The following is a 17,502-nucleotide window of genomic DNA, read 5'->3' as shown; positions in this document are numbered from 1 at the left end:
GCCGTTCCCTTCATAACCTCATCTGATTGCAGATTGTAATTATACCATCGCTTCCTCCCCTCACAATAGGAGGGCAACCTCGGGAAAATTAGCAGCTGTCAGGTGGAGCCATGTCTCTGCTGACTAGCTGTCAGTAATGTTCCACTCTCTTTCCCTCTTCTCTCCTCTTCTTTCCTTCATCCTTCACGTACTCTTGGACTTTTCTTCCGGTGTGCCTACAATGGATGCAGTGCAACAATCACTGTGGGGAAATGTTCAAGTTTGATGTCAAGGATTTCCTAATTGTGGTCTTTACAAGCTAATTCATTTCCGTTTCATTCCTTTGCTCTAAATCCAACATGAGGCCTCTATATGTGTGTGTGTGCGTGCGTGCGTGCGTGCGTGCGTGCGTGCGTGTGTGTGAGTGATTTCACCTCCCCTCTTGTCTTAATACAGCTACATGTTCTTTTAGGCTCACTTCACAGTAGTAGGCCCGGGGCTAGAGAACAGAGAGCCAGCGGAGGAAAAGAGTGGAATACAATCCTGCTTGCTTTAAAGGCTTGTCACAGTCCAGACATGTCCACACACCCCTGATGTTCCAAACACAGGGAGGTCGCTGCATTTTCCACCAGCACACACACACATATGCACACATGCACACACACGCACGCGCACGCGCACGCACACACACATACACACACACAGCACCTGAGAGCCAGCTTTATCCAGCTACATCTGACCTCCCGCAAACACAAACCATTAGCATTAGCAGGAGGGGCCAGGCCAGAGGAATCACTCAGATAAAATGATGGATCAATACTGATGACCCTGTCCTCCCTGCCACCGCTGACCCTTGATCGACAAAGCAATAAGTAGAATTAAATAGCATAATGATTTTGCATTTAATGACTACCTTCCCTTTTCACGCAGGTTTATTTTAAAGGAACATCCGAGTGCTGTTACAGTGCACTCTGAAAGTTTATAACATTTTATGGTATGAGTATAACACAAGTTACTTCCATCTGTTGATAGAAATGATCAGAAATGTGTATTATGCTTATGTAGTAAATAGACATCTTATAAGTAGCTTTGTTAATGTTAGTCAATAACAAGTTATAAACAGTTATAAACTGTAGATTTTGCTATGACCCAATAAGGTTTCTTCATATTGCTGACAATTGCTATATGAATAGAACCAGTGCTGTATGAAGAAAAAATTAAATTTTCTTTTGTGTCTCAACTAGTTTACTTCAATGGAGCTGCCTGTCACAAAGGCTGACTGCACACAAATTCAAATACATGTCGCTCACTTTTAATCTGCTTTTAGTGTCAGAAGAAAAATGTCAGGCAGTAAGTCACTGGAGAACGACTCCGTTCCTACGGAGAGGAAAACATGAATTATCGGCTAAAACGTTGTACTAATTCTGACATCATAATTATGCAATCAAGGATGTAAATGAAGCACCACATCTCATCAACATCACACTCTGATGCGCTAGGAAAACCAGTAATGATCGTCTCGTGATTGTGATTACAACTTGTGACATATTCTGTAAGTGATTCAGTGATTGTCATTATCATTAATTGATTACGTAATGAAGCATTCATCTGTAGTTGGCGATATGACAAACTAACATAGTGACAGGGTTGGGGGTTTTTCATTTAAATTTAAAGCAATTTGACTGAGTTTGTTTTATTCAAAGTTTAGACTTTCATGTTAACCAATGTGTGTATTGCTCCAGATGAAGCTGTGTGTTCCGTAGGGAAGCTCCATTGAAAAGACTTTCTATGCCAGGAATAGGCTAAATTATCTTGGTGGGTGAAACTGGACTAAATCACAATGAAAACTCTCCATCGAGGATGCTTTTTAGTCTCGGACTAGGACTAATCTGTGTCTGGGAAAGCGCCCCATAGAGTTTAGTCCCTGGGTGCTACGGTTGATCGCCTATATCTGGCGACTTTGAAGAGAGGAAAGCATTCGTAGAATTAAGTAGGTATTTGCAGTCTGGGCTTCATTCTGATTGCCAAGAGTGGAGGGAGAGACATATGCTTGCCTCATGCCCTCTGGAAAGAACACTCCAGTCAATAAAAGGAGATGGATTCTTCGTACCTCAGCAATTTGTAGACAACAGCCAACAGATATTGAAGAAAAGGCTGCACAATTAATTGTGACAGCCCAAATGTTAAACTCAGCGTCAAGCAGCTGGTCCTTCCAGCATGTCATCATTAGAGTGGTATCTGCCGGTTTGTCATCCTATGGTGTGGTGGACCAAGGTGGAACACTCAGCGTTGCACAACCTCCTCTCCTCAAGCCTCTGCAATCTTCAGAAGCAGACTCTCCCTCCTAATACCCTAGGACATTCCCCACAAGAGATGTGAATAGATTGAAAGCACGCATGCATTTATAACAATATTTTCTGAGCACGTTTTGCAAAGCTAATCATTTCGGTTTTCCTCTTCCTGCTAAATTATGCAAGCATCTCTGAAGGTATAATAGTTGAGTGATACATTTTCATTTTCCTTTGGCGGTAAGTTGTTTAAAGAGTTCTAGAAACATGCATACATAATTAGGTGTTTAACTAGTTTGATTTTCAACAATTTCCATCATCTTGACAGTGATGAGTGTCTGTGTGAATGTCATTTTTGCATACTTTTGATATTGCAACACTTGATTTTCACCCTCTGCCTATTTATAGAGTCCATAGAACATGCTTCATAAACGAACAGAACTGGTACACCTCCCTTACTGTTCATCATGCTGTAACGATGAACACCCATCATATCTACATCAACCATATCTGAGATGGGCTTCCATCAAGAGAATCCATTTCACCTCTTATCAGTTTTGTGTTGTTGGTTATGAATGAAGATGCATCGTACCACATGGCTGCATTGTCTATACTGTACTTACATTTACATTTACATTCATGGCATTTAGACGCCTTTATCCGAAGCGACTTACAACAAATACATTTGTTTAAGTAAGTGAATCGTCTGTCCAACAGTCATCATAAGACAAAGTGATCGATGCTCACACCAGGGGCCATTGGCAGTCGTAATGCCAGAAGCCTATTTTATTTTTTATTGTTTTTATTAACAGGAGAGAACTTGGGGTTAGGGTTAGTACAGAGGGGGGGGGGGGTGAAGAGGTCTTTAGGAGGGACTGTTAGGTTAAGATGCAGCCTGAAGAGATGGGTTTTCAATCTACGGCGGAAGATCAGTAGTGACTCTGCAGTCATCTACTACTTGTCCATCGATTTTCACACCCTGTGACCCTGTGATCCCTTCCTAGTCTTAACCTTGTGTAGCGGTTACCCTTGCCTGGTGGAACGAGCCTGATGGCGAGATGGTTCACATCAGGACCTGTTAGATTAGGCCGGTTCCGTCAGGCTACGGTCCCATTCAGAACAGGGAAAAGAAGCGAGTGGTAAACAGCAAACAGCAGGGTTTAGAGCGAGGGTGGGATATTCTTAACCACCAAGTGCTTTAGTTGGCCAGAGAACCTAGTGGGTGGCATGCATCATCCAAATGAGCTCGCTGCAACTTCCCATCCAATTGATTTGAATAGCACTTTTTACAAATACGATTTCCATAAACTGTAAACAGAACCTGTTGGGAAACCGATAGATTTGAAATGTTTTGCTAGTTTCTCTAAGTTCGCCACCTTACAAACTGCAGAATCTAAACAAACTACACTGCCGGGCGGGACTGGGAAGCTCAGCTGTGAAAATTCAAGGATACTAGCTGGCCTCTAGTAAGCCTTGGCAGGCACGAGCACGCTGTTGAAAAGCAGCTATTGTTGTCATAATGAAAGCATTCCCCATGTACCTCCTTATATATCAAGAGTGTACATACACCAGATCTGGGTTCAAATAGTATTTGAAATAATGTCATACACTTTGCTGTGTTTGATTGATTTTGCCTGATGCAATGGAACCAATGGAACAGTCCCAAAAGTGCAAATCACAAGCAAACACTCAACATTTCAAAAAGTATTTCTATCAGGGTCTGGTAGAAATAAAGCAGGTGAGTTGTTGTTGTAGTAGTACTCCTGGGGAAGTGTTCTATTTATACATTGTCAAGTACAGCATGTATCCCTTCTGTGTAACAATGTGTCACTAATCCTCTGGATAAAAACATGATGTTTTAATGTAATGCCTCATTGGAAATAAGACAAAAGTCTGCATGTTTCTCTGACAAAATTAAGCAAAATATATTCATTTTCACCAGCTTTAGTCAACGAGACAGGGTTAAACAGCGCCAGATTATGTTTCAGAATAGTCCATTAGTCCACGTCTGGGCCTTTGTGCTCCCGGGGGAGTAATACAATTACCTTGATTAATAATAATAACACACATCTCTCTAAGAGGACAGAGCAGGCTAGTGTGTTAGCGGTTTAACAACAGTAGCATTCTGTACAGGGACAAAGCCACTGCACCTCCCATTCTGACCGATGAGGCTGCTGCAGCTACCAGCAGTCTGAACCAAACTGAATTTTGATTCGTTTCACTTTCCTGAATATCAGCGTGGACCTGCCTTAATTGAGAATGTCTGTGCCTCAATAACAAAGCCAAAGCAATCAGTCAGCAATTCGATAACTTACAAGTATTTAAACCGGCCCACAGTTTCTAAAAGGACACTGATGCTGATTGGACAGGTGATCTTCTAGCCCAGTTGCCTCTCTGTGATGGCAGATCCAGACTGATATTTAGGGAACAGAAACAGAGCTAAATTCAGTCTGGTCTCGGGCTAAGCTACCAGAGTACAATGTACAGTGTTCTCTGTATGGAAACAAGAAAGAAAGCCCTTGACAGTGCACCCCCACTCCTCCTTCATTATGCACACACGCACGCACGCACCACACACACACACACACACACACACATGCACACACACACACACACACATGCACACACACACACGCACACACACACACATGCACACACACACACGCGCACACACACGCACACACACACACACACACACACACACACACACACACACACACACAAACACCCCCTCCTCCCTATTGTGTACTGCAGGGGGATCTGGGTCTCTGCAGGGATTCAGGGGGCGGGGAGGCAGGACGAGGAGGGGGGGGGGGCAGGATGAGGAGGGGGGGGCTGTCTCAGCACGCCACCAAGCCGTCATTAAGCGCCTCGGTTCCCCCCATGGTGATTAGATCTATCTGCTGTGTAAATGACTTCACAGCTTCACACCACTGTGTGTTTTGTTGTTGTTTAATTGCGTTCGACTCTGTTCTCCTCTTCCTAACGCAGCCAAGAGGTACAGTGAGTAAATGGAGGCTAATATTAATATTTTATCGTCCAAAGATTATAGATTACTTTCCCTTGTACTTTCCTGAACTTCAGAATCAGAGAAAAGAATATTGTGGCGTGATCTCTGATTTAAAAAAATATCAATACATGACGACAGTTGATATAGGTTACGGTACATGTTGCCCAATTCAGTGGTTCCAATCATACACTTGAGATGCATGGTCTAAAAGAACAGTCAAATGTTACCCTGACAAAGGCTTGTTTAGATGATAACGTTTTTTTATCCTTGCAATGCACACAGTACAGCCAACAACATCTATTAACTCATTTTGTGCCACGGGTGAATAAAGTTGCCCAAATTGTCAACATTTCTGGAGTGGCAAAAGTGACTTTACTCACCAAAAATGCATCAATTATTATGCTTCATTTTGTAGCCAATCAAAGTATTGTTGCCAGGTAAATACCACATAGAACACTTGGCACTCTGGGTGGTGAGTGTTCCGGAATTATTTGGCAGTTGGTGAGTTAAAGGGAGGGAGGGAGGGAGGGAGGGAGGGAGGGAGGGAGGGGGGAGGGAGGGAGGGAGGGAGGGGGGGGGGGGGGAGGGAGGGAGGGAGGGAGGGGGGAGGGGGGGAGGGAGGGAGGGAGGGAGGGGGGGGGGGGGGGGAGGGAGGGAGGGAGGGAGGGGGGGGGGGGGGGGAGGGAGGGAGGGAGCGCCTCAACATTTGTTTGTCCTTCATGCATCACTTTCTTTATGTTCATTCAAACAATCATAGGGTATTTGTATATATATCATAGAGAGAAAAGTGTATGTTACTGTATAAGTACTTATCTTGCTCTCACTGCCAAATCGACAACTGCATAGTAATAGTTTCACAGTTTATCCCAGTGTGGGGGCGGATTTTGGAGATGTGTTGTTATAGGTGTCAGTCATCCTCACACGTTGACACATCTGTAATGGAGTCTGATGTTGCCGCTAAGTGCCCAGGATCATGTCAGGAATGATGCCGCCACACACTAACACAGGCGGAATCTTTCTGGTAATGACAATATTTTCTGACACCAATTTTATAGGCACTTTGGCTCCTCTGATTGAGATATATGGAACTTCAAAGAAGGATTGTGGACATCTAGCTGAATAAAATAAAAAATAAAAATAAAAAAAATAATTGTCATGGGAAAAAATTGCGTGATATTTCGATTCACAAAATGTAATTTCAGTTTCACTCTTGCTTTGAGTGAATTTACGTTATCATTGACATCATTCTGCCAAGAAGCTCTTGAAATATAAGCCAACTGATAAATGAAACAATAGAAAAAAGCAGAGGGGTTAACCTAAGCCAATGGCTACCCATGGAAGTTCAGCTCAGAGTTCAACTCCAGCTGCTTGAAGTCTAATCTCGTCCTATAGTGTGAAATGCACCATTGAATTAAGTTACAGAAAATAAAATCAAAGAGGCCATTGTCCATGGGGTATTCAGGTTATTATTTTCTATTTTGCCCTGGTAGGATTTTCTCTTTGAAGAGGATAAAGCCTAGGCTGTATCCTCCTAGTGGTTTCATGTCAGTGCTTAGAATGAGTTATAGCGTAAATAGATTCAAATTATGAATGGGCTTGCTTTCTTCTCTACCCTCTGGACATTTGAATAGGAGACCTTTTGGGAATATGGGTTTAATACATCTCTCTATCCAACAGAGCTTTGAATTTGTGAGTTCCCATATACCCTGAGCATTAAAGAAATTAGATTTGAAATATGATGCCGCTGGTGGAACTAGTCTCATCCCCGTTTTGCTGTAAATCAATATTTAATAAAGAATATAAAAAAAGAAAATGAGCATCCCAATGAAACAGCTGAATTGGGTTTGAGGGAGTATTATATCAAAGTGCACCGCCACAAACATCGCCACAACAAATTATGAATATAAATCAAGATGACATGAATGCTATGTGTCTGTTGTTTATTAAATCTTGGGTAAATAACATGACTGATGAAGTCATTTGTTTCCATCTGTCACAAAATGAAGGATCTCATACTCATAGAATAATGTTTTCTCACCCCGTCCACAATGATAATGGACAGTCACGCATGCACACACGTACAGACACATGCACACACACACACGCACACACACACAAACACACATACACACACACACACACACACACACACACACACACACACACACACACACACAGAATGAGTGTGGTCAGCCATGTGACGAGCAAAATCACCGCACACACACTTTCCACCTTTCACCAACACTCAAGGCCATTGGAGGTAGCATTTGAATATGCAACACTTGGCCTTTACCATGCGAGCAATCTCTCTGCATTCTAATTTGCTACATCATCACATCACAGCAGATAGCGCTAAGACCATTGAGATGTTTATTTCTTCCCTTTAATTGGCCTAACAGGTGTGTTGTGTCCTTGTGTTCTTCCAGGATTATGCTGAGAAGGAGAAGAGCATGGCCAAAGCCTTGGAGGGCCTCAAGGCCAACTTCTACTGTGAGCTGTGTGACAAGCAGTACTACAAGCACCAGGAGTTTGACAACCACATCAACTCTTACGATCACGCTCACACACAGGTATAGTCATGGCTCTGGTGTGTCACTGAAAACAAAGAGGATCATTATGATGACAGTAAAGTTTATTGATACAGCACTTACAACACACAGGGAGGTGCAGTTCGGGTAGGAGAGGATGCTGTCATGTCCTCCTCCATGTTGTATGGAAACCTTTAGACTAAATAGGTTTCTGTCAGTCGAAAATATTGCAGTAAACTCTGCGGTAACATATACGGTTTCTTTCTTTTCATTGACAAGTGGAAAAAAATTGTTTTGCCTGCAATACGGCATGGTTCTGACGACAGCACACTACAGAACACTTAAGCATACTGAACAACTCAAAAATACCAATTCACATTAAATGTCATTCTTTTTTGTGGACCGTGGTGGTACATTTTTCAATGTTGACTAAATAGCAAAATCTAACCTAAACCAACCTCTCGAATAACCTTTGATGCAATGTTAAAGCTTTAATTCCAGCGTTTGTCTCGCTGTTTGATATCTGTGGTGACCCCATCGCCTTTGACTCACACACCACCGGCATGCTAAAAGTCTCAGGGGTCTGCTCTGCTGTCAATAGCAGGGCTCAGCCAACTATTGACTGCACACATCTACAAACCCTCCACCCGTGACCTCCCTATTGAACACGGCAGCGTGGGAGAAATGAACAGTGGATTATAGGCAGAGAGAGAGAGAGAATTTCTCAGCAATAGAGCAGCTACCACCACCACCAGCTTGCTTGGCCATCACAACAAGCGAGTCTCACACAGCGCATCTACATTTTCTGCCTGCCGCCACATTTATCACACTGTTAGGCCCTGGCTTCCCTCATACCTTGTGTGGAGATTAACATGTTGTGCCGCTCAGAGAACACTACTGTTCTGCCTCCAAACCAAGCCGGAGATGGATGGGGGGGGAGCACAATCCAGAACACCCATTGGGAAACGGAGAATAGCTAGTAGAGTAATACTATAGTGGTAGGGGGAAAACAAAACATTGGCTTTCAGATTGCCTGGCCATAGTTGCATGACATAGTATTCCTGTCTGAGAAAGATGGATCGAACCATGTCTGCGGGAAAATGAGTTCAAATAGGAATATTTCAGGTCTACCCCGACAGGTTTCCACCATGTCTCCCCCTGAGATTAGGAACGCGGTCTTAAGACAGGCGCATTAGTGGTCTCTGTTCCGCATGATGTAACCCAAAGCATCCTAATGCAATATGGGTCACTCCCATTTGCGAATCACTCAGGAGCCTCTTCTCTAAGCATCACTGGTTCAATCGATGAATACACCTCCTCCAGGCAACGCACCTGGGAGGGTGATATATATAGTCGACGCCAACCTGCCTGCTATTTTCTGCCAGGCAGACAGAGAGAGAGACAGAGAGAGAGCGAGTGAGTGTGTGTGTGTGTGTGTGTGTGTGTGTGTGTGTGTGTGTGTGTGTGTGTGTGTGTGTGTGTGTGTGTGTGTGTGTGTGTGTCGGAACCAGTGCAATGAAGAGGGCCATGTATCTGCCCACGCTGAGGAAGCTGAGAAGACACCCCTTCTAGAGGGGATCAGACTGGTTACCCCAGCGTGCTCACTCTGAGAGGAAAGGCCCGTTAACATGACAAAATTATATTTGATTTGTCCGCATGACTTCCCTGGCTATGAGACCCCAGCCACGGTAAATGCAATCACTGGAGCTTCCTCAAATAGGAAAGGTTACAGCGGCGCTGAACTGTGTATAACATCTCACAGCAGGAGTGGAATGCATAATGTTGGAGTCGGCTCCCCGGGCTGTCTGTTGAAATCAATGCTATTTTTACACACCACCACTGTGTCTATCACCGCACAAAAGGGGTTGACTTTTATGACATTGCAACTGTGCACGAACAAGAGATAATTCAGTGTCACCAAGTGTAATAGCGATTCTAAAACAAACAATTGAATATAACTATCTGCGGACTGTTGTTAACATTCAACTTCGACTGATAATGTATTGTGACAATGTTATGTTAGAGACACCATATGCATGATTGAGCCCTCTTTTCCCTCCAATGGGAATTGCGATGACAATTCACAATAGTGTCTCCTCCTCTCTCCCTCTCCTTGATCAGTGCAAACTGCTTCTAACTGAAACAATGAATCTGTCAAACGTGACCTTTCGACCTAGAAAAGGGCAGTCGTTATTTAGTTTGGAAATGTTTGCAGAAACATGAACACGGAAAACCAGCCAGTGGAGACACTCACATCCGCTAAAGTTTCAAACAAATCCCCTCATTCCCCAAACAAAACCCACAAGGCTGTAATGTCAAACAGGATGTTTACTAGGAAAAATCATCAGAATACATGTTACAAACCTATTTGCACACAAAGGCTTCTGTTGCTTAGGTTGACTTCCAGCACTAAAAAATGCTTGGATCTCCCAGGCAGTACAGAAGGTAGTCAATGAGCCACACACAAAGTCGCAGGTTACACGCCCACAGCAAGAGGTAGACCCCCAGGAACGTCCTGAACATTTTGGAAAAGCAAATTCAGGCAGGGTCTTGGCAGGTGCACACATTCTCACAGACTTCCAATGTATCATACTGTAAGTAATGATTGAGCATGGTTATTTAGTGGCATTTTCAAAGGAAAAAGCTACATATTGCACCTACAGAAGATTATACTTTTCAATGTTAAAGTAACCCATTACTTTTGTTTTACTTTTGTATATTAAGAAATAGCGCTTATCGCTTGATGGATCATTCTGATCAATTGTTCTAATTTCAAATATGCAACGTTGTTTAATATTGATACACCTGCTGTGACAATTACCTAGAAATAGGCAGTTTCCATCTATCCTGCTCTCATCACAAAAATGCATTCAGACGAGGAAGCCAATGCAATTAATATCAGTGAGTTTGATCTAAAGTAAATAGGACAATTTCATGCAGTTTAGCGGTCTCATCTGAAGCAAGTTTTCATTTGTGCAGAACAATAGGTTTGATGAAGCCTGTCGCTGGTGTGAAAACACCTTTATTATTCTCAATAGTTCTGAAGAGGTTTTTAATCTGTATACCGGTGCTATCATCAATGTGTGACACACCAGAATACCCAGCATTTAAAATACAGTGTTGTCAAGCTGAAGAGATGCATCACACTCTGAAAGAGGATTATCACTCAAACAGCTTTGTCACTGAGACAAGGAGGAGGGCTCTCCCAGAGCAGAGGCCCAACGTAGATTTACAGATATCTAAATGAAGTGTTCTCCGTCATTCGCAGAGACTAAAGGAGCTGAAGCAGAGAGAATTTGCCCGGAATGTGGCCTCCAAAACCAGGAAGGATGAGAGGAAGCAGGAGAGGGCTCTGCGACGGTTACACGAACTGGCTGAGCAACGGAGAGAGGTCCAATGGTATGTTCCTGTCCCTTGTGTCTGCAGAGTTCTTACTGACTGTGAGAAAAACAAACATCATTTAATACATAATTGTGCTGAATGTGGGGATTCAGATGTCCAGATGGGCCTTGCTTGAGATTATACTTTTCATGCGTTGACATCATTACAGTCCTCATTCACCATATTTTTTTACATTTATTTGACAGGGACAATACACATGAATCAATATTTCTGTAAATATACCAGATTTTGACAAAAGTACATTTTCATCTGTAGTCCCCAGACAAATGCATCAATACTGATATACAAATGTTTATTGCATTATTTGAATGTTTCTTTTCTGCTGTGTTTCAGTGCTCCAGGAAGTGGTCCCAAGTTCAAGTCCACGACCGTTGCCGTAGAGGGCAGTTTCCGAGAGACCTGCGTTGAGGGACCCTCAGAGGAGACCCAGTATTCTACAATGCCGGATACAGGAAACCAGAGCCACACAACCACCACCACAAGCTCCGGTTGCAAGCAGACCATGTGGCCCTACACCGGGAAAACCAAAAAACAGACGTATAGGCGCAAAATCGGATTCTCATTCTCCTTCCCAAAGAAAGCGTCGTTGAAGCTAGAGTCATCTGCTGCAGTGTTCTGTGAAAGCATGGAGGAGGGTTCCAAGAACTGGCGTGGGAGACAGAAACTCAGATTGCCTCTTATCGAGCTCAACATCCCTGCCGCTCCCACTGAGGAAAAGGGACTCCATTGTGGGGAGGTGATTAGCCCACCGCATGATGAGTTCTCCCCAGATAGTGTCAGTGCAGGGACACAAGGGTCATCAGAGAAGCTGGCTGGGCCTGACACCACGCCCCCAGCCTCTGACCTCTGCGCCCTGTTAGTCTACTCTGAAAACATTGCCAGCCCCTATGTCTCTCAACCACCCACATTCCCCTGTCACACCAACAACAACACAGACACTGTCGTAGACACACAACAGTTGGAGGAAACTCTGGAAAATAGCTTGACAGAGAGCAAGATGGAAACAAGCAAACACGCTCCTAAAGTAGAAGGAAGTGCCTCTGGGGGGGGAAACCCGTCCATTAGTGCTTCCTCTTCAGAGGTTGTCCCTGATGTTCCCCCTGAGAGTGACTCCTCCTCGTCATCCTCCTCTCTGAGCCCGGCGAGAGAGGAAGACATCACAGTAAAGCCCTCGTGCCCTTTCACAAAGCCCAGTCAACCTTTCTTCTCTGTGCTGAGCCGGGATGGAAGCACGGTCCTCCAGTGGCCCTCTGAGATGCTGACCTGCACCAGGACACAACCTTGCCTGTCCTACAGCTGCAACCCCCTCCATTTTGACTTTAAGGCATCCCAGGCCAGGGTTAAAGGAAGTGACACACAAAATAAGACCGAGCCGAGGTTTGCTGAGGAGTCTTGCATCAGCCCAGAGAAACCAACAGATCTTGACAAGCACAACAAAGAATCCTGTTCGGTCCTAGACCACAGCCCCATCGAGGAAGAGGAGACAGTGGAGAGGAAGGACTGTCACATATGTGAGCACTATATGAGTGACACAGAAAGCTTCTCACGAATACAGAGACACAGAGGCTACAGCACCAGATGTAGGCACTCTAAAGGTCGCACTCACTCCGGCAAGAGAGCAGCGGAGAAATGGAAATCCAGAGACAGGCGCCATTACAGGAGCCACAAGAAGAAGAAGAGGAGGAGGAGGAGGAGGAGGAGAGGAGAAGAAAGGCACAGGGATACCGACGGAGGTGAGAGTGGTGTGGAGAAATGCAACAAATTCCAGAGATGGCCCGAGTGTTGGGAAGGACTTGATAGCCAATTTAGAGGCACCACTTCACAGAAAGTGCAGCCATTAGAGAAGTCAAAGCAATCAGCTCTGAATCAGGCGGAGGATGGCAGCATGGCTCCCTCGGCGGAGAGGGCGGGGAGCGGGAGACAAGAATCAGCAGGCGGTATAAGCGGCACAGCAGGCAGCACCAGACTCTCTGATGAGGGAGCAACGGACGCTGAAAAGGTGTTCTGGAGCAGCGGGAGAGACCCAGACGATCCATCAACAGAACAGACAAACACCACGGGACATGGCTCAAACCGCTGCCATGACAATCCCAGCCCAGAGAGCCTCGGTACCGTTACCAAAAACCCGGGCGAGGTGACTCCATGTACACTGGAGAGATGCACCGAAGGCTTGAGCGAGAGCCAGCCCTTGGGAAGAAAACGTGCAGCAGCGTCGCTGGTTGAAGGAGGTGAACGGGACCTTGGACAGCAGTCGTGCACCCAGTGTCATTCCTCGAGGATGGAGCCTATGGGGCAAGAGAGCACACTGGATGAGGATAGGCCTGGTTGGTCTGAGTGTGCCTCTTGTGAGGAGGGAAGACAAAGGAAGAGACAGAGAGGGGCCAGTTACATGGCGCAGACATCAGACATGTCTCCAGAGATATTGACTGATGGTGACAGCTGTAAGCTGAACATGCAGAGTGAAAATCTTGTGAATACCACCGTAGAATGCCTTGTGCTAAAAGATCCTCTGAACAGTTCTAGTGCCCTGAGTCACCCTGTGTTAGCAGACAGTAAGTGCTCCTCCCTGCCTATGAACAATACCCCCAGCATGAAAGACTGTTCCCTCTCTCAACCTGTGCCTGTAAGAAACCCAACAGAAATTGTGTTTGTTATGAATGAGAGCAAAGACTCCACTGTTTCCCCCCCAATTGCAAAATATACTGTAGAAATGGACAATGGAAAGGTCTGTAGCAGGCAAACAGTGGCAGCTCAGGTTAGTACACTGGGTGAGAGAGAAATCAGCTCACAGATGCAGAAAGCAAGCCTAGACAAATCTTGTCAGCACAGTCCCCTGAGCCAGCGTCCAAGAGGTCACCCAGGGGTCAGGGACCAGGATGAGAGGGGGGTCCGTGAGAACTTGATCCCAGGACATTACCACCAACCACCTAGCCCCTACCACCGACCAGCTAGTCCCTACCACAGACAATGTTTCCAGCCACCCCCTGATAGTATGGAGAAGCACTGCCTGCTGCAGATCCAGACCCACAGACATGTACTCCACCAGCAGGTGTTTCCTGGCAAGATGAAGCCTGTCCACCCTGGTTCTCATGTGTCTGTGCCCCCTCCCGCCATGCTCCACCCAGTCCACCACCTGCCCTCGCCCATGCCCTCCGGCTCCATCACCATCCGTCACACTATCCTCCAGCACCACACCGCCTTTCTGCCCCCCCAACCCCCACTCTTCCGCCACCAGGTCCTTCCAGTCAGCGGCCTGCCCATGGGGGCTGAGATCTGCCCTCCAGGACCCCCTCCCCCATTCGCCGCCCCACCACAGCTCTCGGTGGTGGCCCCACCCACTCTCCATCCCATGGCCATGACTTTTCACACCCTACCCCGCCCTGCCATGTACCCCTCCATGCTGCGGCCGCATCCCACAGTCATTCCCCTGCAGCCCATGTTTTGATGACATCACAGGGCACTACAGGAGATCAGCTGTCAATCATCTTATTTGAAGATGTATTTCATAACAATAGGGGAATAAGGGACACTTTCAGTTTGCAAGTAGCTACGTTTAATGTAGAAACCATGAAAAGGTTGTTTTTTTTTTGCATAGGAAGGCTTACAACTTCTGTAAAAGTCACACATGCTTTTCATTCATACTGTATCAGCAAGAAATAGTTATTTTAGAGAGACAATCAAGCATAACTATAGAATTAGGATCACATTGAAATCTGTCCGATTTAGGGATGAGACAGATGAATTTGGGCCTTCAGTGTTCTCTGTATTTTTGCTAGTCAAGTGCTTCAATAGTTTACCTCTAGGGCATTAAATGCAATACTACAGTAGTTCAATTAGATTTGAACAGAAGCACAAATGGTACTTAGTGCAACAGTTCATGTGGATGATGTGCATTCTTCATTCATCTGTTTTTTTTACATTCGTACATGTTAGTCTCCCTGAACATGTCAGAATATTGGATTTGCAAGTAGTTATCCATGTTATGAATTATGTCTTTATGAGGGTTTACTTAACTGACTATAAAATCATTTGGCCACACTATTGTATATTATCACTATGGCAGATTTGGACACAGCAAGTAAACCCTTGGGGAGGAAGGTTGTATGCATTGGATAAGGGGAGGGAACACGTTACATTAAATTGTTACAGTATACGCAGTACGTGACACTATAACTACACGAGTAAGAACATTATATTAACATTTTGTTGTTTTGTAATTCAGTAATTGCTTTAACATTGCATAATATTGGGGGTTGAGCAGTTTACACAAGTGGAATTAGGAAAGTTATGCAAATTTGAACAGATTTGCAGTAGCCACAAATTGTGTAACAACAATAACAAAATTGTGTAAAGAAAAGTGACCAAATGTTTTTGTAGCCATATACAGTAAACCTGATTTTGTAGGTAAACCTGTTTGCCAAGTGCTAGCCTCTTCCTAGGTCCCCATACTAATTGTAATAGATAGCCCCAGCTGTTGGGGGTGCAAAATGTTGTATCATTCTGCAATTGACTTCACTTGCTTTGAGAACTTGTACATGTTGTAAATTAGACATATTTATAATCCACTTGCAGGATTTATTGTAAGATATGGTTCTGTTTTTATAGTGCAAGGTACCCTGCTGTATTATTATTTAGATAAAACTATGTTTTTACTCAAATTTTGTCAACAGAATGATGTTGACATAAAAAATTAAATAAACTATATAATAAATATTTCTATTGACTCTTTGTTTCTGTGTTTGGTGTTTGGTCTGTCGTGTTTTAATGGGGTCCGTATCCATGTTACGTTTGCTGCTTACTGCAAGCAGCCTGAAGATCTTTCTGCTAATGCATGAACAGCTATGCTGTTTGTGCAGTTATAGGAAATGCAATGCAGCACAGGGGCAATTTGTCTTGGAGATAAAGTGCTGTTGAATATTTCATTTTAAGAGTTGCTGTGAGAGATTACCAAGAAAAGTGAACGAGGATATGTGGAGTAACACAAATTCAGTCAGTCTATTTTACAATGAGATGCATTAAATCTCAGCAGCCAAGGATTGTCAAACACACCCTATGCTTTCAAACATCCACGAAATGACCTGCAGAGCACTACAGCTGCAGCGAAACTGGCCAATATGCCCAGCGGGCTCTTCCAGTATTTCCCCAGTATTCCACTATTGACTTCACAGATAGGGTTTCTTAAAGATCCAGTCGTTTGCTGGAGCGCCCAGTCTCCCCCACTCTGATGACTTAGAGCCACAGATGTATTAGGCGGATGATTGGTGGCTAAGACATTGCCTTTTTTCAGACATATCACTCGCAATTTTCTGCCTCTCTCTGTTTTTCTCTGCTTCAGCAGTAGACGGCTAAGCCGGGTTCCCAGCGAGAGATTTGATTGGTACCTGGCTCAGGCCCCTCTCCAGTATTAGTCACAGTTAGTGTGGTGACTCATCGCCCCGTGTCGATATTGCGTTTGTGCCTCATGAGAGTCTTGGACCGGATACATGGCCCCTGAACACCCAGTGTGTCTACAAACCCTTCTGCCCATGAAGCAAAAAACGTGTCCTTCCTGCTCCCTCACCTGCTGTTACAGTATGTCTTTATAAGAATGGCCGATAACCTCTTCGCTGACTATGCCACATTTCGGTTTTCTGTAAAACAAATACAGAAAACAAATCTGGTGGGTATCATTCCTCTAATCTCATTTGCATATTTCCCTGGTTACATAAAATACTCAAAATGCAACATTTTCTAAGCTGGCGTTCAGTGTCTCTTCAGAGCACATCTTGCCTCCAGACACTTGGACCGACTCCCTTTCCAACACCCACGGACAGCACCGCTTTTCTTCAGCTCAAATAATGCGGAGACAAACAAATGCATGAATAGACTAACGGAAGCACTCAGTCCTATCTAAAGCCCTCTCCTCTTCAGCACATTTCATATGCTGTGTCCGCAACTCGGTTAGTCATCCTATTTGATAATCATAACTTCGAATTTGATCTTGTTGCGATTTATCAGACGTGACTTGCCACGGTAATGCCGTGGTAATAGGAAGTGGGAGGAGGTACGTTTGTTGTCCCTTATGTTTGTTTGTGTTGTAATCCTCCAAGGTCAGAGGGAACAGGAGATATTGATGCAATGACTCCGGCAAGATATAACACAGCACTGTCAGGCAGCTAAATTAGATCTTAATTAACATTTCCATTTTTGAGAGTGTGATTTTATTGGCCAACCAAGACGGCTCCCTGGGTGATTTGACAATCATTATTATAAAACGGCGGCAAGGTCTCCCTGGTTCAGAACTGCAGCAAGAGCA

General features: G+C 44.5%; 1 protein-coding gene across 1 annotated transcript in view; it reads left to right on the top strand.

Moving 5' to 3' along the window:
- Nucleotides 1-14,652, top strand: part of znf804a (zinc finger protein 804A) — a gene marked incomplete at both ends in the record, with an annotated part of 40,130 nt that extends 25,478 nt beyond the window's left edge. Inside the window, 3 exons of the mRNA XM_083682073.1 lie at nt 7,704-7,847; nt 11,074-11,204; nt 11,541-14,652. Of these exons, the coding sequence (XP_083538199.1) occupies nt 7,704-7,847; nt 11,074-11,204; nt 11,541-14,652 (3,387 nt within the window). The remainder of the gene's footprint in view (nt 1-7,703; nt 7,848-11,073; nt 11,205-11,540) is intronic.
- Between the last annotated feature and the right edge of the window lie 2,850 nt (nt 14,653-17,502).

The sequence above is a fragment of the Argentina silus genome, assembly GCF_951799395.1.
Source record: "Argentina silus genome assembly, chromosome: 12".
NCBI lineage: Eukaryota > Metazoa > Chordata > Actinopteri > Argentiniformes > Argentinidae > Argentina > Argentina silus.
Note: the sequence above shows the minus strand (reverse complement) of the source record. Positions and strands in the feature narration are given on the sequence as shown.